Below are 27,056 nucleotides of genomic sequence, written 5' to 3'. Positions count from 1 at the left end.
TCACTGTGCTGGCCGGTATGCCCAGGACAGCCATATCACATGTTTCATCCAGCTTGCTCCTAATTCATGTGTTGTCCATATGAGTGAGCACGCTAAGCTGAACAAAGCATCTGCTACTCTGTAGATGGTGTTATGCTGAATATTGTTGGAAACATTGGGAGAAATACAAGAACCCAGAATTATATAGTGTCTCCTCAAAGGAATCACACATCAACACTGTTATTTCTATCACTTGCTAGCAAGTGTTCACTAGGTATGTCCTGAATAGTGGATTTGTTGTAGATTTTTTTGTTTGTATTTTTTGTTTTTTTGCTTTTTTTTTTTTTTTTGCCAGCCCTCAGGCTTAAACTCAGGGCCTGGGTGCTGTCCTGAGCTCTTTTTGCTCAAGGCTAGCATTCTACCACTTGGGTCACAGCACACTTCTGGCTTTTTCTGTGTATGTGGTACTGAGGACTCAAATCCAAGGCCTCATGCATGCTAGGCAAGAACTCTAACACTAAGCCACATTCCTAGCTCTTGCTCTAGAATATTTTGAACAATGACACTAACGGGATAAGAGAAATCAACTATTTAATAGAATTTTGGGAATATGAGATATAGATTTTATAGGCTAAGGTGCCTTAATTGAACCTTATGTCCTAAGAGTACTGGTTGTGTTTTTTAGGTAGTGATTATTACATCTATATTCTACTGGATAGGCATGATTTTCTAAGAGCTAATACTTGTAAAAAAACAACAACAACAACTCATTTTTAGTAACATGTCAGGCAATTTTTAAATTTGCAATACACCAAAAAATAATAAGTCCAACCCAGGCACCAGTGGCTCACGCCTGTAATCCTAGCTACTCAAGAGGCTGAGATCTGAGGATCGCGGTTCAAAGCCAGCCTGGGCAGGAAAGTCAGTGAGACTCTTATCTCCAATAAAAATCACTAGAAAACTGGAAGTGGTGCTATGGCTCAAGCAGTAGGGCACTCACCTTGAGCTGAAGAGCACAGGGACCAGAACCTAAGCCCAGACTTCAAGCCCCACGACCGACAAAAAAAAAAAAAAATCAGTCCATGAAGTCTTCTGCAAACATTTGGTAATCATCACAACCATCCAAAAGCGATGGTTCTTCTGATGGCTAAGTGTGTTCAGAATGGTCACAGCTTGGTTTCATTCACACCTTACTAACCTTAAATCTGAGTCAATCTAAACTTGTATACTTTTTCAGATTTACAGTTGCTGAATTATTCTAGTATGTGGAATATAACTCCACACAAAATATCCCATTTATTCTTTTATACAAAGCTGAACAATGAGTCTCCATCATTAATTCTGCAATCCAAAGTTTTTGAAACTGTAATATTATAAAAGGGATAGAATTCTGAAATAAAACATTGTCACTTTGACCTTAACTAATTCCTCTGATTGTATCATGACCAAATAGAAACAACCAGAGGACTTCATAGGCTGATTTTTTTTTGTATACTGCAAATTAAGTTTATCACAGGAAACCTTATTCCAGCCAAATAAAAGCTATGGAGAGGGAAATGGCTTAAATTATTTTTAAAAAAAAACACTGTTATAACTGATCCACACAATTTTTTAAAATGAGAATTGCTTAAGCTGAAACATTAACTTATTATAACTAGTTTAAAGGTAGAGCAGAGCTGGGCACTGGTTGCTCATGCCTGTCATCCTAGTTACTCAGGGGGCTGAGATCTGAAGATCATTGTTCAAAGCCAGCAGGGGCAAGAAAATCAGTGAGACTTTTATCCCCAATAAACTACTCTGAAAGTGGGGCTGTGGCTCAAGTGGTAGAGCAATAGCTATGAGCAAAAAGAAGCTCAGAGACAGCTCCCAGGCCCAGAGTTCAAGCCTCAGGACTGATGGGGGGGCAGGGAGAAAGAAAGAAAGGGTAGGGCAGAAAAGTGATGAGGAGGCCTAAAGCAAGGCAGAAATTCAAAAAGGAAAGGACTGGAAGGGAGAAAAGGCAGAGTAAAGGGGGAACAAGAAGTGAGGGCTAGGCATGCTAGTAGACGAGAGCTGCTCCTGTGGACAAAGGACAAGTTCTTTATGCCTTGTTCTTCATGTTTTCTTCCCTTGAGGCTAGGATCCAAGTAGGATTCCTCAAAACAGCAACACTGAACTATCACCTGCTACTGTGGACTATGAGTTCATTTTTCTGTCCATCCCAACCCACTGCTTGGAAGTTCCAGTGGCAGGCTTGGGCCCCTCCTGCCCGGCTCCGTGGCAACGGTCATGTGGCCACACAAACAGACTTGCACAGGAGTCTGCTCTTCTCAGACAGAAGCCTACAACCTGAGATGCACAGAGCCCCTGCCAGTGCAGATCTGCAGCGAGCCTGGGAGAAGGCATACCAGGACCACAGGCACAAGGTAAGAGGGCGCCTTCTCCTCACACTCACAGTACGCCTCAGGTGAGCCGTGGAGGCAGGCATGGAGATGGAGGGTTGGGAAGACATTTTCCAACAGGGCCCGTCACGTGGGTTGTCATGCAACAAGATTTCACTAAACACAGTTTTTGTGTGCCATCTGCAGCTGCAACATGTTTCTAAAGGACCTATAGCGAGAAAGACATGTTAGCTCACTTACGTCAGATTTGCATATACCAAGGGGGACTAAAAGCCAACCTGCACTTTAAAGAGATAGAATATTATTGGCCCTAATCGCTTCTCGGCCTTTTGGCTAAGATCATGTGTAGTAATTGTTCTTATCAGAATATTATTGGCCCATTCATTCATTGCACATATGGACACTGACTGGGATTGTTGCTATGTGGTTTGGGATAGCTACCTGACTTTCGGTCTGTACCCTCCATCGGTCATCTTTTAACCAAGTCTGTCTCTGCTATGCCATGTCTGAGCTGATCAAGGCTGGAAGCACTCTTGAGAATGGGCAGCTACAGTGTATGCCTGCAGAGACAGCCTAGGGACTGAACAAGTCAGGCCCTTCGCTTCAGATGACACCCTGTGGCCAGACTGCAGGTGACACAGTAAAGAGTCTTCACTGCTGCTCACACAGGGCCCCAGCCTCACTTGCTCCTTGATATCTCCGTCCTCCTACACCCTCCCTGCAAGGCCCACACTGAGCACTCCTCCCTTGCTTTCCCAAGGCTCCATTCTAGCCACCTCCCCAGAGACTCTTCTCAACCCCCTCCTCTAAGAAGCATGCCCCACATTCTCTGGCTCTTTTCTTTGCTATCTCACACCACTGAGTCAGACGCACAGGTTCATGGTTCATGAGCTGTTTTGCCACGTCTGCGAGTGCTGGCCATCTCTGCCACCTCGATGTTCTGAGCCCAGGGTAACCGCCTGCTCAGGGGCTGTTACTAGGTAGACAGTGAAAAGGTTGGACATGGCCATAACTACCCGTAAGCACTGCTTCCCTGAACCATCTTCATTATTGAAGATTTCAACTCTAGCTGTCTGTTCTTTTGGATCTGGGACTGGTATAGACTGGGCTTGAGAGAGGCAGTCCATTTCACCCTAGCCTATGTCAGATACAAAGCTCTTTACCTAAGGCATTATAAAACAAGATGCTTTTAGATGTCCAGTGTGGGAGGTGAGGGCTGAGGGGACAGCGAGGCTTGTGAAATGAAGGGTCACAAGCATAGGAGTGCTTAAGAAGAACGACTTGTAGCCGGGACTCGGGCAGCCCCGTCTGCTCTGGTAACCTAGTTTCTGGAACCAAGTTGAGTTGCTGGAGCATTCAATATGGTTATGACTAGCAGCAGAGTCCAGGCACGAGAGTCCACTACCCCAACCCAAGGCTGCCACCAGGGAGGATGATGTGTCTCGTCGTCGGGGAAAGAAGGGGACCAGAGCCAGTCAGGAAGCCTAGGCACAAGAAGCCACAGTCAAAACGTCAGAAGTGGCCCCTAGAACCTGGGTGCTGGACCTTGTGCTTATGATCCTAGATACTCAGGAGCTGTGATCCAAAGATCACAGTTCAAAGCCCACTCAGACAAGCAAGTCTGTGATTTTCTTATCTCCAGTTAACCAGAAAATTCAACTACTTTGGATAAAAATAAATTTCCCCCACATGAAAAGCTCAAGGGTTGTCAGTTTTTTAAGTGGTCTAGTATCTTCTGCTTGTCTGAGAACCCCTGAAAATGCAAGGGACTTTGATGTAACAAAGACAGAACTGTACCCCAGTTCCCAGTGACAACCAAGTGACATCACTAGAGTGTAGTGCCTCGTTTTTGCCCTGGTACCTCAGCAGATGGTGCCTTAGGGTTTAGCCCCTCTTTCTTATCCTGCCCCTCACTTTCCAGAGGGTACCTCATGTTGGGCTGGCTGTGACTCTCACGAGCCCCTCTGTCCTGCTCATTGCCTCTTTCAGTAATGCCTTCTTTCCCTTCCTGGCATTCCCGCTCCAATGTTTTAATAGCAGTCAAGACGCTACTCAGGGCAAACCCTTCAAACTTAAGGCTATATCAGTAAAGCCCAACCCAGTCCATTCTGCTATAACAAGACACCGAAACCAGGCAGTTTATGTACACCTCAGATCAGGTGGTTTATAAGCAGTAGGCACTCCTGTCTTACAGCCGTAGATGTGAAAAGCATATGACCAAGGCCAAGGTACATGATCATCTGGTAAGGTGGCTTCTAAGATGGCATCTGGTTGGGGGGTCCTCAATGTGGAGGAGAGGAAAGGTCTAGGCAGCCCTCTGACGCCTCTTCAGTAAGGGCTTTAGTCATGCTCATGAGGAAGAAAGCTTCATGATTTCATCACTTCCCCAGAGGTCCAACTCTTAATCTAATCAGAAGAGGGACGAGATTTCAGCATGAATTAGGGAAGAACACAACTACTGCAACATCTCAAACTGAAAAGCAAAGGGAGTGAAGCTGAAAACAAAAAAGCAGAGCATGCAGAGACTGTGAGAGGGTACAAAAGGTATGACACGCACAGCGACAGTATCGGGAACTGTAACAGGAGGAAAAGCAATGCTGAAGGCAGTAACAAGTGAGAATTTCCTGCAGATTCACCTTAGACACTACAGCACAGCTTCAGGAGCCTCAGAGGACAAACTCAGAAAAAAATCAAAGATTAAAAGAAAAAAATCCCCTCTCACTCTACACTCCAACATGGTATTCAGGCCTTATGTGCAGGCTGGCCAGTGGCCTGGTCTCCTTGGGGAGGCATGCCGGAAAGGGCATGGCAGTTGTAGATGTTATTGATCAGCACAGGGCCTTTCTAGGGGGACGGCGACTTGGGTAAGGAGTGAGGGGTCAGCCCAGCCTTCCAGATGCAGCAGCACCCACTTCACCCTCAATCCCTACTCGATGTCCCCCCTCCCAGAAGGCTGCCTGTGCCTGGCCCTTTCCTCTCTTCCACATTGAAGACCCCGCAACCAGGTACCACCCTACCCAGGCCCGGAGTTCAAGCCCCACAACCAACAAAAAAAAAGAAAAATCAAATACAGTCGGGTGCCACAGGCTCACGCCTGTAATCCTAGCTACTCAGGAGGCTGAGATCTGAGGATCACAGTTCAGAGCCAGCCCAAGCAGGAAAGTCCATGAGAATCTTATCTCCAATAAACCACAGGAAACTGGAAGTGGCGCTGTGGCTCAAGTGGTAGAGTGCTTGCCTTGAGCTGAAAAGCTGAGGGACAGTGCCCAGGCCCAGAGTTCAAGCCCCATGACCACCAACAACAAAAAAGAAATGGAGTAAAATGTTCAATAGAATCCACAGAGAACAAATCAGTGAAAGACAAAACTAGGAACCAAGTAAAGCAAAAATGAAAATATGGTAAATAATAAAAAAAAAAAACTAAACCAGCAATCACTTTGGATGTCAGTGGTTTTAAATGCACCAATTAAAATGTTAAGAATTGTTGGATTAAATCAAAAACCAAGATTCAACTAACTGTTGCCCACAAGAAACTCACTCAAATATGAAGATATATAGATTCCAAGTAAATAGATGGAGAAAAATAAAATATGTGAACACCATCAAAAGAAAACAAAAGTACCTGTCATCCTAGCTACTTAGGAGGCTGAGATCTGAGGATTGTGATTCGGAGCCAGCCTGGGCAGAAAAGTCCCTGTGAGACTCTTACCTCCAATTAACCACTCAAAAACCAGAAGTGGCCCTTTGGCGCAAAGTAGTAGGGTACTAGCCTTGAGCACAAACCTTGAACACAAAGAGGCATAGGGACAGCTCCCAGGCCCTAAGTTCAAGCCCCACAACCACCACCAACCACAAAAAGTAGCTATTAATTTTAGACAGAGATTTCAAAGCCAGGAAAGTTATCAGGAAAAAAGAAAAGCATTGCATCATTCCAAAAAAGACATATTATGGTAGGTCAAATTACAAAATAGAAAAACTTCCAAGAAGCAGATGAGTCTAGAATGTAGAGACCAGATGGGAAAACATATAAATTAGGAGTGGAAAGCTTTTACTAACTATAACTCAGAACCCATAGTGAGGGAAAATTGATAAATTTGACTAACAAAAAAAATTGCATGGCACAAAAAAGCAAGTAAAGAAAAGCCCAGTATAAATTAGGGAAAATAATATATCACAAAGACTTACTGTCTTTTTGTTTGTTTTGTTTTTCATTCAGGGGCTTGAACTCTGGGCTGTCCCTGTACTCTTTAGGTCAAGGGGTATGCTCTACTGCTTGAGCCATAGCGCCACTTCCAGTTTTCTAGTGGTTTATTGGAGATAAGAATCTCACAGAGTTTCCTGCCCAGGCTGGCTTTGAATCGTGATTCTCAGATATCAGCCTCCTGAGCAGCTAGGATTGCAGGTGTGAGCCACCAGCGCCCTGCTTACTATCTTTATGTATAAAGATTTTCTAAATATAAAGTCAGGTGTGGTGGTACATGCCTGTTATTCCAGCTCCTCATGAGACAGAGGCAGAATTGGGAGTTAAGACTAACCTGGACACAGAGTTACTGAGACCTCAAAAGGGAAGATAGTGTAGGCAAAGATATGGTTTAACTGCCCCAAATTCAATCCTTAGTACCACACACATACACACACACACACACACACACACACACACACACACACAATAAACAAACAAAAAAATACATCTGCAAACCATCCCAACTGAAAATACACAATATTAAAAAAAAGTTCACAGAGAAATTTCAAATAGCTATTAATGTATAAAAAGATTTCCAACTTAATCATTAATAGAGAAGTGCAAATTAAACTTATGCTCTAATACTGTTTCTCAACTATGAGATAGGCAAAAGCGTCAATGTTGTTGGTCATGCACTAGGTAAGGGTTTCTGTCACACTGTGCTGGTCAGCCTGTAAAATGCATTGGGAGGTGGCAAAATTGAGCAACACCTAGTAAAATTACATACAAATTATCCTTTGCCCTAGCCATCTCAATTCCAAAAATACATTGGCAAAGACACAAACACAAGTTGCAAAAGAGATATTAATTGCAATGGTTTTTGTAATAGCAAAATTGAAGCCCATCCAAATGTCCCTCAATGGGAGCTGGGTAAATAAATCAGTGTGTAATTCACATGATGAAATACCATATGCTGTAAAGTAATAAGGAGCATATCTATCTATCTACTGCTACCCAGGCATTTCTAGAATGTACCATGCTGTGGTTAGAATGAAGCCTCCTCCAAGTTGCAAGTGCTGAAACAACACTTTTACCACGAGGCACCAAAAGAAGAGCAACTTGATCTGACGGTGGTGCTTTGGTAGTGATCAGATAGGACTACCAGGGAAAAGCCCCGTAACAGAGTACTGGTGATTCAGTAAGAAGAGAAGGGTGGACCAGCATGTAGCTCAAAGCCAGAACCTTTATATAACATGTCCTGGACCTTGCTCGCAAGGGAAAAAAAGAAAGAAGAGGTGCCACACACACACATGCATGCACCCAGGCGCGCGCATGCGCACACACACACACACACACACACACACACACACACACACACACACCATATATGCTTTCCTGGTCTCCTGTCACATGATACCTTGTGTTGTCTCTTGTCTCTACCAGCAAGAAGGCTACCACTGAATATGGCCCCTGGGCCTTGGGCCAAACTCAAAGCCAAAGTAAATCTCTTTCTGTATAAAGTAGACTGCCTCAGGTATTTAATTAGAGTGATGAAAACCTGACAATATATATTATTTAATGAAAAAAGTAAAGAAAGATATATAACATACCGTTATATGCTTTATTTGTCCTAAATAAAGGGGTGGAAATGAATATGTTTATGTACATTGTATGCACCTACATATAAAAATATGAAAGTAGCTGGGCATTAGTGGCTCACGCTTGTAATCCTAGCTAGTCAGGAGGCTAAGATCTGAGGATCATTGTTCAAAGCCAGCCCTAGCAGAAAAGTCCGTGAGACTCATCTCTAATAAACCACTAGAAAACCAGAAGTGGTGTTGTGGCTAAAGTGGTATAGTACTTTCCTTGAGCTGAAGAGCGAGCCCCAAGACCAACAATGTGTGTGTGTGTGTGTGTATGTGTGTGTGTGTGTGTGTGTGTGTGTGTGTGTGTGTGGGTGTGTGTGTGTGGGTGTGGGTGTGAAGTAGTGAAAATTGGGAGAAGGTGGGAGGACCTAGAACTCAGAAAGAGAAGCTTTGGCAAACTTGACTTTGGAACCGTGTAAATATTCTATATGGTATAGGCAAAATTAAATTTAAAAATTCAGAAATACTGATAATGAAATGAACCTCACTGAAGATACAACTGGTGCCCTAAGCATACTTAGAAAACTTTCCAGTTGCCTTTAAAATCAGAAATTCATACACTTATAGTGAGATTCCCCAAAGACAATGCAATGAAGATACATGGAACTGTCCTCAGTGGCCATGCCAGTGATGTTGTGTTGGTACTGCTCCGGTCAGTCTGTTGTAGTTTTTAGATGGGAAAAGGAAATGGGTGGTCCCATTAGTGCAGTTGAACTGAGAGTTTCAGCCAGGGAGAAGGGAAGTGCAGCCATAAGTTGGCTTTCAAGTTGGCTTTCAGGAAGGAAAATAGCCCTGAATTGGAAGGACTGACGGACAGTGTCCATACAATGACTGGAAATGCCAAGCTTCTAACAATGCTAGTTCACACCCCTGGCATGCAGGTGTGATCTATGAATGCCCTCTCTCTCTAGACTCAGTCATGGATGGGCATGGCTGGCTCCAAGAAGGGATAGAGATCTACATGTAGCCTGCTCTGCCTCCCTTCTGGAAGGCCACTAGCCCTGGAGCCAATGAGGAGACTCTCTCTGGACAGAGGTAGCAAGAGTTGAACTCACTAAGGAGAGTGTAATTATTGGAACACATCAAACATTGTTATTTTAGAGAATTGCAAATTAGAGGCCAGTCTAGGCTATATAACAAGACCCTGTTTCAAAAACCAAAAAAAGGTGAATAAAGAGAACCTAGATGAAATTTCTCTAGTGAAAGTATGCTATTAAGCCAGGCTCTTGTGGCTTACACCCATAATACTTGCTACTCAGAAGGCTTTATGAGGATTGTAGTTCAAAGCCAATTTAGGAAGGAAAGTCAATGAGACTCTGATCCCCAATTAACCACCAAAAAGCCAGAAGTAGAGCTGTAGCTCAAGTAGTAGAGCACTAGCCTTGAGCACAAAAGCTCAAGAAATGACAGTGCCCAGTCCCAGAATTCAATCCCTACGACCAGTTCACACATAAAAAAGTATTTTGTTGTTGTTGGTAGTGGTTATGGGGCTTGAACTCAGGGCCTGGGCATTGTTCCTGAGCTCTTTGGCTTAAGGCTAGCGCTCTACTACTTTGAGCCACAGCTTCACTTACAGTTTTCTGGTGGTTAATTGGAGATAAGAGTCTCACAGGGACTTTTCTGCCCAGGTTAGCTTCAAACTGTGATCCTCAGATCTCAATCTTATAGCTAGGACTACAGATGTGAGACACTAGAGCCTGGCCTATGCTTTAGTCTTGCCAAGGGAAAAAAAATGTACCTGAAATTCTAGATGTCAGTTTATAGGAAGCATCGATCATGCTCTCGGTAAAATCCAAAGTGAGGAACTACAGACAAATGGTCTGCTTTCCTAGAAAAATAAATAAAAATAGGGGAAACTACATATTCAAAGAAACCTAAAAGAAATACCCATCAAACACACCGTATAGATGTTTCCACTTGTACTCTAAATCAAGGAATGAACAAGAGAAGAAAGGGAAAGAAGAGAGAGTAAGGTCAGGGATGTGACCAGTGCCTGGATGTTGTTCAAGGAACTATCACCATTTGGGGTATGATCATAGTTTTTAAAAAGATTTCCTATCTGGGCTGGGAAGGTGGCTCAATGGTAGAGTGTTTGCCTCGCATGCATGAGGCCCTGGGTTCGATTCTTTAGTACCACATAATCAGAAAAAGTTGGAAGTGGCGCGGTGGCTCAAGTAGTAGAGTGCTAATGTTGAGCTGAAATGCTGAGGGAAACATGCAGGCCCAGAGTTCAAGCTCCATGACTAACAACAACAACAAAATTTCCTATCTCTTGGAAACATACATTGAAGACCTGAGGGTGAGAATTTGTGAGACTTTGAGATCACTCTGCTATGGCCTCAGCCGAGGGAAGATAGTGGGCAGAGGTGGGCACAGCCTCACCAAAAGTGACTGTGGTTGGTTTGTTACAGTCTCTATTTTTATCTGTATTTGAATTTTTTTTTTGGTCAGTCGTGGGGCTTGAACTCTGGGCCTGGGCACTGTCCCTGCATACTTCAGCGCAAGGCCAGCTCTCTACCACTGGAGCCACAGCACCACTTCCGGTTTTCTGGTGATTAATTGGAGATAAGAGTCTCACAGACTAGGAAAGCCTGGGCTTGCTTTGAACCGTGATCCTCAGATGTCAGCCTCCTGAGTAGCTAGGATTACTGGCATGATCCACCAGCACCCAGCTGTAGTTAAAATTTTTTATACAATAGTTTAAGACACAATTTTGAGTGGGGAAAAAAGACAGAATGGTAATTACAATTAGACATAATTTTCATAAACTTAATAGCACAAAATAATACAATGAGTTTATTATAGGTTCACTGAAAGTGAGTGAAACTATGAAAAGGGACTGAGGAAGTTCAAGCTGGCTTCAGAAAGGGGCTGTCTGAAAGGGGCAGGGAGGACAGAGGACTGAGTAGATTACAAAAAATGGCTCTTTTTATTTCAAAATATCTTCAGGATTAGAGAACTATTTTAAGTATCATACAAACAATTTCACCTCCCAAATACTGTTACCCGGGTTTTCTGTCTGTGTGTCTGTGTCTCTGTGTCTCTCTGACTCTCATTTCCCTCTCTCTCTGTTTCACACACACATATACACAAACATGCACACACACAAACACACATACATTCACTTTCTCTGAACAACTTGAGGACAGGTTGAATATAATACATGTTATCTCAACAATTCACTGTATATTTTCCAAGAACAAACCCATTTTTCATATGTAACCACAGGACAATCTTTAGATTAAGGCTATGTGACCACTGATACTTTCAGCTTACTTCCCACTTTCTTAATGAGCTCACTTTGTGGCTCTTCTCCAGAGCAGAGTTCAGTGTCACATACCTTCACATTTCCATATGACTTCAATCTGCAGTGCCCCAAACTTCTTGTCTGACATTGCATGGGCGTATTTTAAGAACACAAGATACTTCTTTCACAGAACTGTCCTGAGTTTGGTTTTCCTCATAAGTAAATGCAGATCTTGCAGCTCCAGATGAAAGCATAAAATGGTGTCAGTCATCTGAACCTGGGGTCCAAAGATATCCATGGAGTGCCTCTAGCTGGGGAGCTGAGATTGACCTTGGACCAGGGTTCATCCAGTTTCCTGCTGCCCACTTAGAAGTACCTCCTCAGGCACTGGAAGGCCTTCCTCCTCAGCAACCTGACATTCATTGGCTGCACTTTTCCATCAGGAAACCTGGTGTTCAGTATCTGTAAGAGATGACATTGGATAAGACCATGTGTTCAAAGAGCTAAGTCAATACTGCTTCTATCATGAAGCAAGCTATACATAACAGTACTAGATTTTAAAATTTCACCTGAATCTTGTACAGATGTTCTTCTAGAAAGCACCACATGGTCATTTCATATTTAAAATGTCACACATATAATCTTCTGATTCTGCCCCAACCCTGCTCACCACATTTCCCTCACCTTGGTGTCACCACTGTCCAAAAGCTGTGTAGGGGCAGGTCTTCCTCTCTCCCTCATCCTAGTCTCTCAGACAGGCTCCATGCCTGCCAACTCCTTCTCTATGGCCCAGCTAGACCACCGTGCCTTGGAACCACCTCCTGTCTCCCATCTTGCCTTCTTCCACACATAGAGACAGTGTTTATGACCATACTGCTGGTCTGCCTTGGTCCCTCAAAGGTTTCAGCTCCTGGGTGTGCTCCACACCACAGGAGTGGGATCCTAGCCTCTCTGTCTACACAGTCACCAGTCTACTGTGCTACACACAGGGGTTTGTGTTCAGACTGTATTGTGTATTTATTACAGTACCAGGGGTGGGACCCAGGGCCTTGTTCATACCAGGCAAGTGCTCTACTGCTCATTTTTACCCCAAACCCCACACGGTCATTTTAGATGGGCTTTGGGTGGCCACGGTTCCTAATGTTGTCATCTTCAGATCATCACATCAGCTAATACACTCTGGTAGTCAACGTCCTAGAACATGAGAGATTCATTTTACTACAAAGAATAATATAATAATATATTATAATATATACTCTCCTGCATGGAAAATCCTAGTTTAAAATCAATGTTTTCTAGTAATAGTACATCTTTTTTGTTTTTAACCGAGTCTGGGACTCGAACTCTTGATATAATGTTTTCACTCATTGGCTGATGGTCTACTACCTGGGCCACGCCTCCAATCCTGTGGTACATTTCCTAACAGGAAACTCAGCAGGTGCGGCTTTGTAACCAGTGCTAAAATTATTGTCCTGAAGACATCACTAGGCTCAGACAGCACAGCAAGGCAGGGGAAAAGACATGGCCTCCTGCAGGAAGGGTTCCAACCAGGCAGGCAGGGAGGTAGGCCTGGTTTTTAGTACTTGAAGAGTCCTTTCTCTACACCTACTTGATTCTTTTATCTAACGGCACAGTGTGGGACCCTGTCTGAGGGCTTCCTGCTCCCCTCAGGGGGACATTCTATTCTGAGTTAGATCATGAACTTCAGTTGGAGCTTTCAACCATGGGCTGATATGGAATCTTTGACACCACAAGCAATTATGTCCCAGTGCTAATAGCTCAGAAGCTGCACACCTAAGTTTGTTTACCTGCTGAAATGGCCCCTGGAATCTCACTGCTCACTTTGTGCCACAGGTGCAGAATGCCCAGCCACTGGTGGACACCCGTGCACCACCAACTTTCAGCCACCTGCACCTGAAGCTCAAGAGGCTGAAGGTACATGATTAATCATGCTGCCCAAGATCTTAGTGGCCCCCAAGACCCAGGGATACGGGTAGGGAGACAGAGTCTCTAGTCAAAGACAACTGTAGGCTTGGTGGTCAGCTGATACAGTCCTACCCCAGTTGAAATGGTGGGTAATTACACTGGAACCTTCTAGATCCTCAAGCTGAACCATCATGCCTCACCTTCAGGCAGTGCTATTTCTACAGGGATGCTTCAGAAAACATACTTCCTTTGAACTAGAACGTTGTTTGGCTGCTCAGAATTTTTATTCTTGAGCTTTAGGCTGTTCAGCAAGAGTGAGACCTGGGTGGCATATTCCGGCAAAGCCTCCACGGCACACTGAGACATCCCTCTTACATGGCTAGGAACAATACGGGAATGGGCTGAACACAAGTACAGCCCATTTTGAGCAAACCCAAAGGTCAATGTATTTTAAAGTGACACATTATTTTCTCTGGGCCCAAAGACCCTTCTCTTCAGAACAATGCTAAATATATCTCTTTTAAAATATAAAATCATTTCAATATTAATGTGACTACCAAGTTATCAGTTTGAGAAAGTGGCATCATTTTGGAAGATGCTGTAGCTCCTCACAGTTGCAAATCCACCCTAGTGTATTCCAGTTCACAGCACAGTAGCACGAGCCCCTGGTTGCAGGCATGCCGGCCGCCGGCGAGGCTAGGGGACCTGCAAGGGGCAGTCAGGAGAACTGTGCTCTGAAGCCTGGGCTCCTCAGGGATCTCCATGTCTGCAGCTGGAGGAGGAACGGCTGTCTGTCATCGACAGGGACAATCGCCTGCTTCTGCAGAAGGTGGCCTCTGCTATGCGGAACAAGAGACAAACTGACGGCAGAATCAGCTCCAGAAATCAGAGGTAACTGAGAGGCCAGCTATGAGGGTGGAGCGAGGCAAGGTGTACTGTCCCCTCCACCCCAGGATGAGAGCAGGGAGTGCTCCGGCAGTGGCCCCCGAGTGCAAGCCATCTTCAAAGCCCTGCGCTTCAAGGCCCCTAGAAGATGGGAACCCAAGGTGACAATTACCCTGACCTTGTACCTGTTGCACATACCATTCAATGAACTGCTGGACTCTTCATTCTTACCAGGACCTAGTGAGGTAGAGTGGTTGTGTTCCTTCCTTCACACATGGGGGAACTGAGGCATAGGGTGCCTGCAGAATGTGGCCAAGACTGCAGCCAGACCTTGGTGAGTGCCAGGTGTTCCCAACCTTGCTCATTCAGCAGTCCACAAGCCATCATTTTGCTCATTGTGTGGCATCTGTAACTGAGACATGCCTCCAATGCCAAGCCATCATTTTCCACAACCAGCAGGTCTACGTTCTTCCTTGTCTGTCAAGGAGAATAAAGACATGCACAAATCCCGAAAGGGCCTGGGGCCACTATACATCAGCCAGACTGTGGTGCTGATCCTGTTCTCTAGTAACCCCTGCTTTCCCTGGTGTTGACTTTGGCCCTTTTTCAGAGGAGAGAAGTGGACCTTCCTACTTCCTGTCCCTCCACACCACCCTATGAACACTAGCACATGTCCCCTGTTCCTGTGGCCTCAGCCCTAACCCAGCTTGCTAGTTGTCCTTCCCTTTAAGGGTGGGGCCCAGAGGCAAGGGTGGTGGTGAGGGAGGCTTTCCTTCAGAAACTCTTGCTTTTTTTTTTTTTTTTTTTTTTTTTTGTCTGTTGTGGGGTCTGAACTCTGGGCCTGGGCGCTGTCCTTTAGCTCTTCAGCTTAAGGTTAGCACTCTACCACTCGAGCCACATTGCCACTTCTGCTTATATTCACCATATGTTGCCATGACAAGCCTAGAGAGTGAGAGTTTCTCTTCTATAAGAGCCAGGCTCATGCTCCATCTGCTGGCTCCTCTGTGTCCAGTCTATTTGCTGCTGACTGAGCCACTGGAAGACACACATTGTTTAAGTACAACTGTCCCTCTCTTTGTGCCCCAATGCCCTTCTTAGTAGAGAAAGATCCAGAATGTTCTTCCAGGCTGGTTACCTCTTATTCAACTTCAATCTCAGCTGAGTGGTGTGCTCCAGGAGACTTGACCCCACTCAAAATAAGGCTCCCCGCATATCACACATACTTGTAGTTGTGTGTGTGTGTGTGTGTGTGTGTGTGTGTGTGTGTGTGTGTGTGTGTGTGTGTGTGTTTGCCTATTTACCATCTGTTTTCACACCAAGCATGAGACTGGTACCTGTAGGAATTTTCTCTATTCTGTTCATCACTGTTCTGTTCATCACTGCACACCTATGTTCTGCACAAAAGCTTACTGTGAGTACTCAGTAAATGTTTGCTGAGCTGCTGAATAATCGAATGAGGTCACCAAGGACTCACAGTTCCCAAATCCATCAAACCGTTTCCCTTTTTAAAGCATAAAAATACTTTTCATGTTTTTCCTGATCATACACAGAAAGTAGAAAGAAATTTTAAATTATATTTGTATTTTCCAGTGGTGTGTGTGTGTGTGTGTGTGTGTGTGTGTGCGTGTGTGTGTGTGCCCGTGTACATGGTTCGGAGGTTTGAACTTAGGGCCTTGCTTTTTCTAAGCAAAAGCTCTACCACTTGAGCCACAACCCCAGCCCTTTCTGGCTTCCTCATATCCCTGGGTCTATCCTCCCTTCCTTGCTGGTGGCCTCATTCTCCTTTTGAGACTCTGCCCAGCATCTCCTCCTGGAGCTACCTCCACGCACATCTGTGGGAGGACAAGCACCTTCACCTCACCTTATGAGCCTTCCTGCCTCCTGAGACTGGGTTGAACAGGTTTGTTTGAGGTTTGTTTCCTGGGTTAGCGAACAGCAGCCACACACATGGCAGCCACTACTTGCCCTGTGAGTGCAGAGCTGCTATTGTAACTTTCAGCCTGTCACGAAAGGCATGAGTTCTCTTCTGAAGTCTTCCCAGGGAGAAAAGAAAACAAGAACTTCACAGAATGCAAAAAGAAAACAAAGTCATATTAGAGAGAATCACAAATGCACAGCCGCGGTACAGAGCACAGAGATGGTGGAGGACTTGGACTCCAAATGAGAAGCCTGGGGACACAGTCACAAAACACCCTCAGAAACATCAGGCAAATCTGGTGAGAAGGTATATGTGGTTTCTCCGGTGATATAGATTCATAGCTGTCTGAAATTCCATTTTTCTCTGTCAGATTTACCAGTTTCTGAAGCATGTTCTTCTCTTGTCAGTGAGAAGATGCCACGCGGTCACAGAAGCCATGGTGTGGCCTGCCAGAGTTCATTCATCTTTTCCTTACAAACCCACAAGTAGAAAAAAAATAAGCTCAGTTGACTGATGACACATTCTGGGAAAAATTGACTAAATCAGTAGCTTGACCAGATAGCACTCACCAAACTTCATTAAGAATCATGTGGCCAGACATCAGTGACTCATGCCTACAATCCTAGCTACTCAGGAGGCTAAGATTTGAGGATCAGGATTTGAGGCCAGCTTGGGTACAAAAGTCTATGAGATTCTAATCTCCAATAAACTATGCAGAAAAAGATGGAAATGGCACTGTGTCTCAAGTGGTACAGTGCTAGCCTTGAGTAAAAGAAGCTCAAGGACAGGGCCCAGGCCAGACTTCAAGCCCCAGGACAAGAAAAAAAGAAAGAAAGAAAGAAAAAGAAAGAAAAAAAGAAAGAAAGAAAGAAAGAAAGAAAGAAAGGAAGGAAGGAAGGAAGGAAGGAAGGAAGGAAGGAAGGAAGGAAGGAAGGAAAGAGGGAGAGGGAGGGAGGGAAGGAGGGAGAGAGGGAGAAAAGGAGGAAGGGAAAGAGAGAGAAACAAAGAAACAAAGAAAGAGAGGGAGGGAGGGAGGAAGGAAAGAAGGAAGGAAGGAAGGAACAAAGGGAGAGAAAGAAAGAAGGAAAGAGAAAGAAAGAAAGAGAAAGAAAGAAAGGAAGGAAGGAAGGAAGGAAGGAAGGAAGAAGGGAGGGAGGGAAGAAGGAAGGAAGGAAGGGAAGGAAGGAAGGAAGGAAGGAAGGATGTGATCTAAGCACTGGCTACTTATGTCTATAATGCTAGCTACTCCGAATGCTAATATTTTTGAGAAGTGTAGTTTGGAACAAGCCTGGTAAGAGAAATTGAATTATCTCCAATTAACCTGAAAAAAAAAAGCCATAAGCAAAAAAGCCAAGCAAGAGTCCAAAGCTCTGAGTTCAAGCCCCAATACAGAAGAAGAAAAGAGAGAAAGAAATAAAGAGGCCATGTGACCATCCTGAATTAGCTGTCCCACAGAGAATCAGAACAGCAAAGAAAATTCATCATCTGAAAGAATTTGCCAGACAAGTTATATTCTAAACACTTCCTCTTCATCTCTATGAGCATTGTAAGATTGTGGTTCTGCATTTTTCTTTATACTTTTACAGTTTTCTTGGTTACCTATGTTTAATAAATATAGAAGTCAATAAATGTAGAATTTTGTATTTTGCATAAAGCAGATATTTGGAAAAATGTATTGCAAGTTTAAAACATCAATTTTTTTGCTAGTGGTGTTACTTCTGCCATCTTTATGTTTTATCTTACTTTAAAATTTTATTTTTTTAGGGGCTGTAAAGGTGACTCAGTGGTAGAGTGCTTGCCTTGCATGCATGAAGGCCCTGGGTTCTGTTCCTCAGCACCACATAAACAGAGAAAGCCAGAAGTGGTGCTGTGGCTCAAGTGGTAGAGTACTAGCCTTGAGCTGAATTGCTGAGGGACAGCGCCCAGGCCCAGAGTTCAGGCCCATGACTGACAGGAAATAAAAAAATTATTTTTATTTTAGGTGTTCTATAATCACAAAAGTTAATTTTGTTTTTAAATGAGTACAGAGGCTTTTCTCCTGAGCTTGAGCTACTCATATTTATTTGGCATAGTTTACCTAGCAAATATCAAGAGAATGCTAGCATTGATGTTTAAACTCTTACCTTTGTTTTAAAAAATACTTTGTAATTGTTATTATAAAGGTGATGTACAGAAGGGTAACAGTTACATAAGTCAGGACAGTGTTACCCCTTGCCTCGCTCTCCCGTTCCCCCACCCCACCCACAAACTGTATAATTCATTGTCAACATGGTGTCTAGTGAGCACCACCACTGCATTTGTTTGCCCTTTGTACCTCCATATCTGTGCCTCCCCTTAGACTCCCAAAAACATGAAGGAACAAGTATGACAAAAAGAAAAGAAAATGAAAACAGCAACAAAGGAAAAAGACCTCCTTTCCACCAACTCTTACCTTTTATACAAGAGGAAAGGCCTGGCCTCAGAGGAGGGAGCTGCTGAGAAGCAGCGGACAAGAGGGAAGGCCCTTCTGTTTAAATGTGGACACTCCGTGGAGTGCCAGCTTCACTCAGAGAAAGCATAGTGCATCCGTGGCCCTGTGGCCATGCCCTGAGAACAGTCTTTGGAGACAGGCTCCTCTTGTGCTAGGCCTGGTGGTTGTTGCCGGCTCTGGCTTTTCCCCTCACATGACACACTGTCAACTGGCTCTAGCTGTCAGAAGATGACCTCTTCATAAACGGACTTCCAGACTTCTTAGGTTCATTGCTAGGACCTTTACCCTTGTGCATGTGAAGAGGAGGTGGTGAAGGCCATGCATGTGGACACCTCAGCCCCAGGTAGGAGGGTTTTCAGTGCCTTGCTATCTGGTTCTTCAGCTTAAGAGACAAGACCTTGGCTTAGTACCTTCAGGGTCACAAGAAAGAAAAGCAAAATCAAGTTATCTGAAAACTATAGGTAGGAAAAACTATAGGTAAAGGAAAGGAAAGAATTGTTTTATAGGATTAGAAGTTAGAAATAGTCTAAGAAATCTTGAAGGTTAGTTGCTTACCCTGCTGGCTGGCCAGTTGGGGCTAGGACCTTTCCTGTTCAGATAGGGACTACCTTGAAGTTACAGAGGTAGATCTTTCGAGGACTTAGCAGAGAACCCTGTCCTCGCCGGAGCCCGGCGCCTGTGTGATCCAGCTTCCACGGAGCTGCCTGCTCTGCCTGTGTCCAGGGATGGCCAGCACCCCACACATCTATGTCTGGTTTAAATATTACTTGGCAAAATAACTCAAAATAGGGCTGGGAAGGTGGCTCAGTGGTAGAGCGCTTGCCTTGCATGCCTGAGGCCCTGGGTTCGATTCCTCAGCACCACATAAGCAAAAAGAAAAAAAGCCAGGAAAGGCGCTGTGGCTCAAGTGGTAGAGCGCTAGCCTTGAGCTGAAGAGCTGAGGGACAGCGCCCAGGCCCAGAGCTCAGGTCCCATGACCAGACCCCCCCCCCAAAAAAAAAAAACCTCAAAATAAGTTCCCTCCTTTAAAAAGGAACATTTTCCACTCTCCTCACTCTCTTCAATTCATCCTTCATTTATTCCCAACTTCAAGGTGAAGAAATATAGAACAGTTTGAAAGCTAAGATTTCGTAAGATTGGCAGTCAACCCCATTAGCTATCCTAGAACTTACCCAAGCTTTGGTTAACTGGAACATGTCATTTAATTCAGTATCCTACTTTCACTACCACCCCACAGATATCTACTCACACAAATGAATACAAGAAGAAAAAAACATGGACGGGCTAGTTACCCTTTCTGAATTGGTGGAGCAGCAGACAAGAACCTACTTCATACATTCTCAGGACCTCTTGTTATCTTGGACAAAAGCTTACTTCTCAAGCACCCATTTTTCTCATTTGCAAAGACAGGATAGAAACTATCCACCAGAATTCATGTCAGATTTAAGTGAGCAACCTTTGTAAAAATATCTGTGGAGTTCCTTAGACTTAATTGACAACAGTATTTTTGTTTGTCTGTCTGGCAATACCATAGTTTGAAATTATTGCCCCATACTTGCTAGGCAGACACTCTGCCATTAAGCCTCCAGTCATTTCTTGCACTAGTCATTTTTAAAATATGGCCTCACTTCCTGCCAGGGTATGACCCTGGACCATGATCCACCTATTTATACCTCTCACAAAGTTAGAATGACAGGCATGTGCCACTGTGGTCAACTACTGGTGGAGAAGGGGGTTTTGCAAACATGTGTGTGTGTGTGTGTGTGTGTGTGTGTGTGTGTGTGTGTGTATGTCTGTGTCTGTGTGTGTGTCTGTGTGTCTGTGAGAGACAGACAGAGAGAGAGAGAGAGAGAGAGAGAGAGAGAGAGAGAGAGAGAGAGAGAGAGAGAGAGAGAGAGAGAGAGAGAGAGAGAGAAAACGAGAGTATGAGAGTACGAGAGTACGAGAGTACTAGGGCTTGAATTCAGGTCAGGCACTGTCCCTGAGCTTTTTTGCTCAAGGCCAGTGCTCTATCACTTGGGCCACAACTCCACTTCCAGCTCTTTGGAAGTACTGGAGATGAGTCTTATAGACTTTCCTTCCCAAGCTGGTTTCAATCTGTGATCCTTAAATCTCAGCCTCCTGATGAGCTAAGATTACAAGAATGAGCCACCATCACCCAAAGTTTTCTTGTTGTTGTTTGTCCAGGTCGGCCTCCATCATTTTTCTCTGCCTCCTGCATGGCTAGAATCACAGGCATGAGCCAATGGTGGCCAACAATAGATTTGAGTTTCTTTCCTTTTTCACTACTATACTTCTAACCCATGAAATCAAAACTCTGAAGCTCAGGTGATATTCTTAAGGCTTCAACATACAACATGGTCTGTTTGCTAATTCTGTATGAAAGTGTTCCTAATACTACCCTAGACACTCCTGATTTTGCCAGAGAAAGAATTTAAAGATGGAGCTAGGAGCCAGTGATTCATATCTGTAATCCTAGCTACTCAGAAGCTTGAGATCTAAGGATCTGTTGGAAGCCAACCTGGGCAGGAAAGTCTATAAGACGTATCTCCAAGTAACTGTCAGCAAATGTTAGAAATAAAGATGTGGCTTAAGAGGTAGAGCACCAGCCTTGAACATAAAAGCTAAGGAACAGCACCCAGGCCCTGAGTTCAAGACACAGTACCAGCACAAACAAAAAAGGATGGACACAGAGGAGACTTATGCAGGAGCAAGTTAATTAAGGAAAAGCAAAGCAAAGTTAATTAAGGAAAAGCAAAGCAGGCTCAAGAAGGAGCTGTACTAGCAGTTTCAAGACCACAAGATTTTACTGGGATCTGTGGACATGGAGGTGATGGATTCTGGAAAACTGGGTTAATGTGTCACTGGCTTCCAAAGACATGGCTATGGTCATCAATTCTGCCCACATATCAAGTGAGGGAGTTCTTAAATGGTCAGACTGAGAATTTTCTCTCTCTCTCTCTCTCTCTCTCTCTCTCTCTCTCTCTCTCTCTCTCTCTCTCTCTCTCTCTCTCTCTCTCTCTCTCTCTCTCTCTCTCTCTCTCTCTCTTGCAGACTGTGGGGACTGTAGGTCCACAAGACTCTACTGAATCATTCCTTTAAGTGAACAGGTCGGAATGTGGTTTTTAAAAAATTGTTTTTGTGTAATTGATATACAGAGGGATTACATGAATTAGGAACACTCAGTATAATTCTTTTTGTACCATTTTCCCCCTTCTGTCACTGTCTCCCAATCTTTCCCTCCTGTCCCCACACATAAGATATCCAGTTCCTTTGCTACATAGTGTCTGGTAAGTATCGTTGTTGTATTTGTTCACAGGATGGTGGTTTTTTGATTTTTGTTTTTTTTTTCCACCAGTCCTGGGGCTTTAACTCTGGGCTTGGAGCGCTATCCCTGAGCAATATTTTGTTCAAGGCTAGCATTCTACTACTTGAACCACATTTCTACTTCAGTTTTTTTTCTGTGATTAATTGGAGATAAGAGTCTCATAGACTTTCCTACTCAGGAAGGCTTCAAACCATGATCCTCAGATCTCAGCTTCTTGAGTAGCTAAGATTACAAGCCTGAGCCACCAGTGCCTGGTGTGTGTGTGTGTGTGTGTGTGTGTGTGTGTGTGTGTGTATTAATCAACATCCAAGTCATCATTCTCAGCCATTAGGCTTATGAACTCCCTGCATAATTTCTCTATCATTATTATTCTTACCAGTTAAAGGGTCCTATGTGGGGCTATTCTTGTCGTTTTTTTGTTTTTTGCTTGTGTTTTTGTTTATTTGTTTTTGGTCATGAGATTTGAACTCTGGACCTGGGTGCTGCCCCTGAGCTCTTCAGCTTAAGGCTAGCATTCTACCACTTGAGCCACAGCACCCCTACCGGTTTTCTGGCAGGTTTATTGGAGATGAGTCTCACAGATTTTGCTTCCCAGGCTGGCTTTGAACCACAATCCTTAGATTTCAGCCTCCTGAGTTGCTAGGATTACAGGCATGAGCCACTGGCACCTGGCAATTTCTTGTTCTTTTTATGAGCATTCTCCTAATCAGAAGAATTGCTATGCCAGTCTTAGTTCTTGGGTACATTACACATCTGGAGAAAGGTTAGAGAAAATATCTTACTATACATTGTAATTGAATATGTTAGGTTGTAAGGGAAACTATTTTTCTTAAAAAGTTATCCAGTGTAATGTTTAACTTCTAAGTTTGGCTTGCTTTGATTCTCATGTCCCTTGTCCCTATGATAGACTGCCTCAAAAGTACTAAATACATTTTAGAAAAGGATTCAAAACAAAAAAATTGGAAAAAGTTATCTAATCTTTCAATATACCTTTATCCAAAGAAGACATACAAATGGCCAATAAGCACATGAAATGATTCTCAGTGTTGTTTAGTGAATGTAATCAAGACTGGACTCAAATGTCGATTATAACGCACACTTGTGAAACATTTGGAACCCTCTGTGGGCAGGAGGCAGGCAGTACAGCCCCTCTGGAAAATAGTTTGAGCTTTCTGAAGAAGGTAAATATTCAGCTACCATATAACTCAGCAATTCCATCTTAGATATAGAAGAGAATTGAAAAACACATCCAAGCCTAGAGGTATAGCTTGAGTGGCAGAGTGCCAGCCGAGCAAGCAAGTCAAGCAAGCACAATGCCTGACATTCAAACTCCTGGTATTGGCAAAACCAAATTGAGCAAAACATACATTCACAAACAGATTTACACATCTATGTTTGTGACATTATTCACAACAATTGAAGTTGTAAATAACACAAATTCCTATCAACTGGTAAACAGGCAAAAAAAAAAAAAAAGGATTTATCTGTACAAAAGAATACTATTCTAGGGCTGGGAAGGTAGCTCAGTGGTTGAGCGCTTGCTTTGCATGCCTGAGGCCCTGGGTTCAATTCCTCAGCACCACATAAGCAAAAAGAAAAAAGCCGGAAGTGGCGCTGTGGCTCCAGTGGTAGAGCGCTAGCCTTGAGCTGAAGAGCTAAGGGACAGTGCCCAGGCCCAGAGTTCAGGCCCCACGACCGGACCCCCCCAAAAAAATAAATAAAGAATACTATTCTACCATAAAGCGGAATGGAGCCTTGACTCATGTACATTATATATGTACTCATGTACATATATTTCAACCAGTGAAAGAGCCAGATACTGAAAGTCCCCTATTGCCTGGTTCCTTCTGTATAAAGTGTCCAGAAATGCAAATCTACAGAGACAGAAAATAAGATTCATGATATCAGGGACTGGGTGAGGGGAACTGCAGAATAATAGATAAGAAGTACAGGTTTGGGAAGATAGATGGTGAAAATGTTCTACACTTAGATTGGAGGTAAGGATGAATTGTATGGTACAGAATTACTGTATCTCAAACTTTATAAGGGAGGAGTTATCTGGATCATTCTAAATAAACAATTGTCAATGAATTGAAACATACTACCCTCATGCAGTTTTGTAAGATGGTATTTTTCTGTTCTTGGCTAAGGAAAGCAATAGTTTCAAAGAGCACCTCTGGTCCTTCAGGGACTGAAACTCAAGCTCAGCAAGAGCGCATCCAAGACTGGGTACTAAGTGAAGTGGGAGGTGAAAAGGATTCTAAACACCAAGTAGGTAAAGAGGACAGCATTGATGAACGTGTGACAGAGAAGATTGGAAGATGGTGGAGCCTGTTGGGCTCCCCAGGGTAAAAGTGCTAGTCATAAACCAGAAGCCTTGCATCTGAGAGCAGGGTCCTTCCTGTCTTCCCCCCATCATTCAAAGGACAGCTGTGAGGACTGTGAGCCAGCACTTCAAAGCCCTACAATCAAGCAATAACTTTTGCCAAATGATGCAGCAAAACTATTCATTGTGCTTCTTAAACTGATAACTGAAAACAAGTTGTGCAGAGTAATATGGGAGTGACCGGATTTTGAATTAGATTTTCTTCTCTAGTTATTAATACGTACATGGTTCCCATGAGCTCTGGTAGATATGTATAATTTCTTTAGAAGTCCTGTGACTCTTTCTGGAGGCAGCAAGAATAAAAGATAAATTGGACTGAGAATTTCACCTAAGTTCAGAATACACAACCTGAGAAATAATAACAGCCCTTTGAGTCATGGAAGCAGTCAAGTGTAAGATCAATCTTACACTTGATCTATTTCCTCTACTCTCAGATAAAAGCACATTTGAATCATTCCATAATATTCAGCCTCTAGCCTATAACGTGCCTCAAGAAAAATTAATGAAATGCTCATGTACACCTTCATTCATTCATTCTGCAAATGCTGCATATGCATCTGGTGTCGGAGATCACTGGACACGTGTTCTCTGTGAGCTGGGTACTTAGCACTACCCCTCAGTGATACTATAGTGTCTGATTACTTTTCATTATAAATAATGAAAGCTATACTTTTAGGCTGAACTTTCCAAAAAGGAAGGGTGAGGAGAGCTCATTTCATTCCTTTAAGCTCAAACCCTTTAAAACACATTTGGAGGTGAACAGTGAATTCACCTCCAATGCCTCCACTCCAGAGTGGAGTAGGCCCTTCAGTGCTCCACATGGAAGCCTTTTAATCTGTGATGCTTTCATCATGGGCATTGGGGTCAGGCACACCTGGATGTGAACTTTCACCCTTCTGGTGGTCCTTTACCAGTGCAGAAATCCTAACTGTCTTCATGGCAGCAGCTGGCTTCAGGGCAGGCATGTGCTTAGCTTCCATATACTTCAGCCATTGTCCATGTCCTTAACTGCTGTCCACATTGGTTGAGACCCTTTATCACCTGTCCAGATCTGTGCTGAATTTGAGAGAAAAAAATTCCCCCTCTGTAGCAATTGTGTCGCCTCTGCACCTGGTTCCTGATTATGTTACTGGTCTGTTACCCTGTGGCTTCCAAATCCTGGTGACATTAAGACACTCAAGAACACGTGGTGGCGCTGTTTTCTGCCAGCCGTATTCTTGTCGGCCCCAACTGGGAACTTCGAAGGGCTGGTCACAAAAGCAGAAGAGCTGCTTGGTAGTAAGAATATCATTCAGGGGGCTGGGAAGGTGGCTCAGTGGTAGAGCACTTCCCTTGCAAGCCTGAGGCCCTGGGTTCGATTCCTCAGCACCATATAAGAAAAAAGAAAAAAGCCAGAAGTGGTACTGTGGCTCAAGTGGTAGAGTGCTCGCCTTGAGCTGAAGAGCTGAGGGACAGCGCCCAGGCCCAGACTTCAGGCTCCATGACCAGACCAAAAAAAAAAGAAAGAAAGAACATTGTTTTGAATCTTACACTAGCTAGTGTCCAAAGTCCAACTCTCCAACAGTTTATACAACTCTCCAACAGTTTATAAACAAGCCATTCCAAATCATCAATAAGTAGATAAAGTACTCCCATTAGAGGATAACTTCTGCTCTTTACCCCTTTGAAATCTCTTTTGGACCAATTTTGTCGTGTTTGACCTTGCTTGTTTCACCCCTCACTTGTTCTTTAATCAGCCAAAAGTGCCTAAAAGAATGGCGAAGGCCACTGCCAGTTCTTGGGGACCTCCCTCCGTCTGCAGCAGCAGAACAAGGTACTGTCAATACAGCTTCTCTTGGCTGTACTGTGCACATGGGTCCCACTGTTTGCAAAGTAGATGAAGTTCTAAATGTGAGGGAGTATTCTAGAAATTCAACAGATTCAGCTGGGCCAACCTTCTCTTGGCTGTACTGTGCACACGGGTCCCACTGTCTGCAAAGTAGATGAAGTTCTAAATGTGAGGGAATATTCTAGAAATTCAGCAGATTCAGCTGGGCCAAGCACACTGGGCCAAATGTGCATGCCGGGCTTCCCAGTGCTAAGTCTCTACATCTCTTCCTTTCCAGATGTGGCTGTTGAGCCTGGAGGTTCGACTTGCTGAGTGAAGAAAACAGCCTCATGAGCTAAAGTTGTACTACACAAAAAGGACATGCTGCAGTAATTATAACTGAGAAGTATGTGGCACGCAAGTGTGTCTTCCCACATCGACCGTGTGGGTTCTGCTGCTCAGACATCTTGTGATTCCTGGAGATGTTTCTCTCAGGGGCATTTTACTTCTCTCATCATTAACTATGATGTCCTAAAATCTGCAACATTTGATAAACATTTTAAGAACCAACTTAGTTTACATGTAACCCACAGATCACACCACTCCTCTGAACATGACTATAGAGAAAGAACTGTAGTGCTGGGGGGTAGGGGACTCAAGAAATTCATCTTCAAGGTCCTTTTTGGTTCCCAGATCTGTGATCTGGGCTTTGCATCAACCTGGTATTTCTAGCCGAACCAAGTGAGTGTCTGGCCTAGGAATTCTACAAAGATGAAAAGCTGCAGGCCGATCTAACCCTTAGTGCCCACAAATGCCTGGTGACATGGGGCCTGCTGGTAGAGCTCTGTAGAGCTGCAGCTTCTGGTTCCCTCATTAAGAAGATGCCATGGAGAAGAAGCC

General features: G+C 43.9%; 1 protein-coding gene and 1 pseudogene across 4 annotated transcripts; both read left to right on the top strand.

Moving 5' to 3' along the window:
- Positions 1-2,262: 2,262 nt before the first annotated feature.
- Positions 2,263-26,534, top strand: LOC138817538 (uncharacterized protein CFAP97D2-like). Of its 4 annotated transcripts, none has more exons than XM_070007987.1 (6): positions 2,263-2,384; positions 13,291-13,371; positions 14,135-14,253; positions 16,280-16,471; positions 26,086-26,162; positions 26,455-26,534. In XM_070007987.1, exons 1-6 carry the CDS (start codon positions 2,313-2,315, stop codon positions 26,487-26,489), a joined length of 576 nt encoding a protein of 191 aa, XP_069864088.1. In that variant the 5' UTR covers positions 2,263-2,312; the 3' UTR covers positions 26,490-26,534. The 4 variants fall into 4 exon arrangements, with proteins under 4 accessions (XP_069864088.1, XP_069864087.1, XP_069864090.1 ...); XM_070007986.1 differs by having other exon boundaries at positions 14,117-14,253; XM_070007989.1 differs by lacking the exons at positions 26,086-26,162; positions 26,455-26,534 and adding an exon at positions 16,573-17,062 and having other exon boundaries at positions 14,117-14,253; positions 16,280-16,463.
- Positions 2,674-2,824, top strand: LOC138817876 (U2 spliceosomal RNA; annotated as a pseudogene).
- Positions 26,535-27,056: the final 522 nt, after the last annotated feature.

The sequence above is a fragment of the Dipodomys merriami genome, unplaced genomic scaffold (assembly GCF_024711535.1).
Source record: "Dipodomys merriami isolate MVZ:Mamm:240054 unplaced genomic scaffold, mDipMer1.0.p SCAF_70, whole genome shotgun sequence".
Classification (NCBI taxonomy): Eukaryota; Metazoa; Chordata; class Mammalia; order Rodentia; family Heteromyidae; genus Dipodomys; species Dipodomys merriami.
The sequence above is the reverse complement of the archived record's forward strand: the minus strand, read 5'-3'. Positions and strand labels throughout refer to the sequence as shown.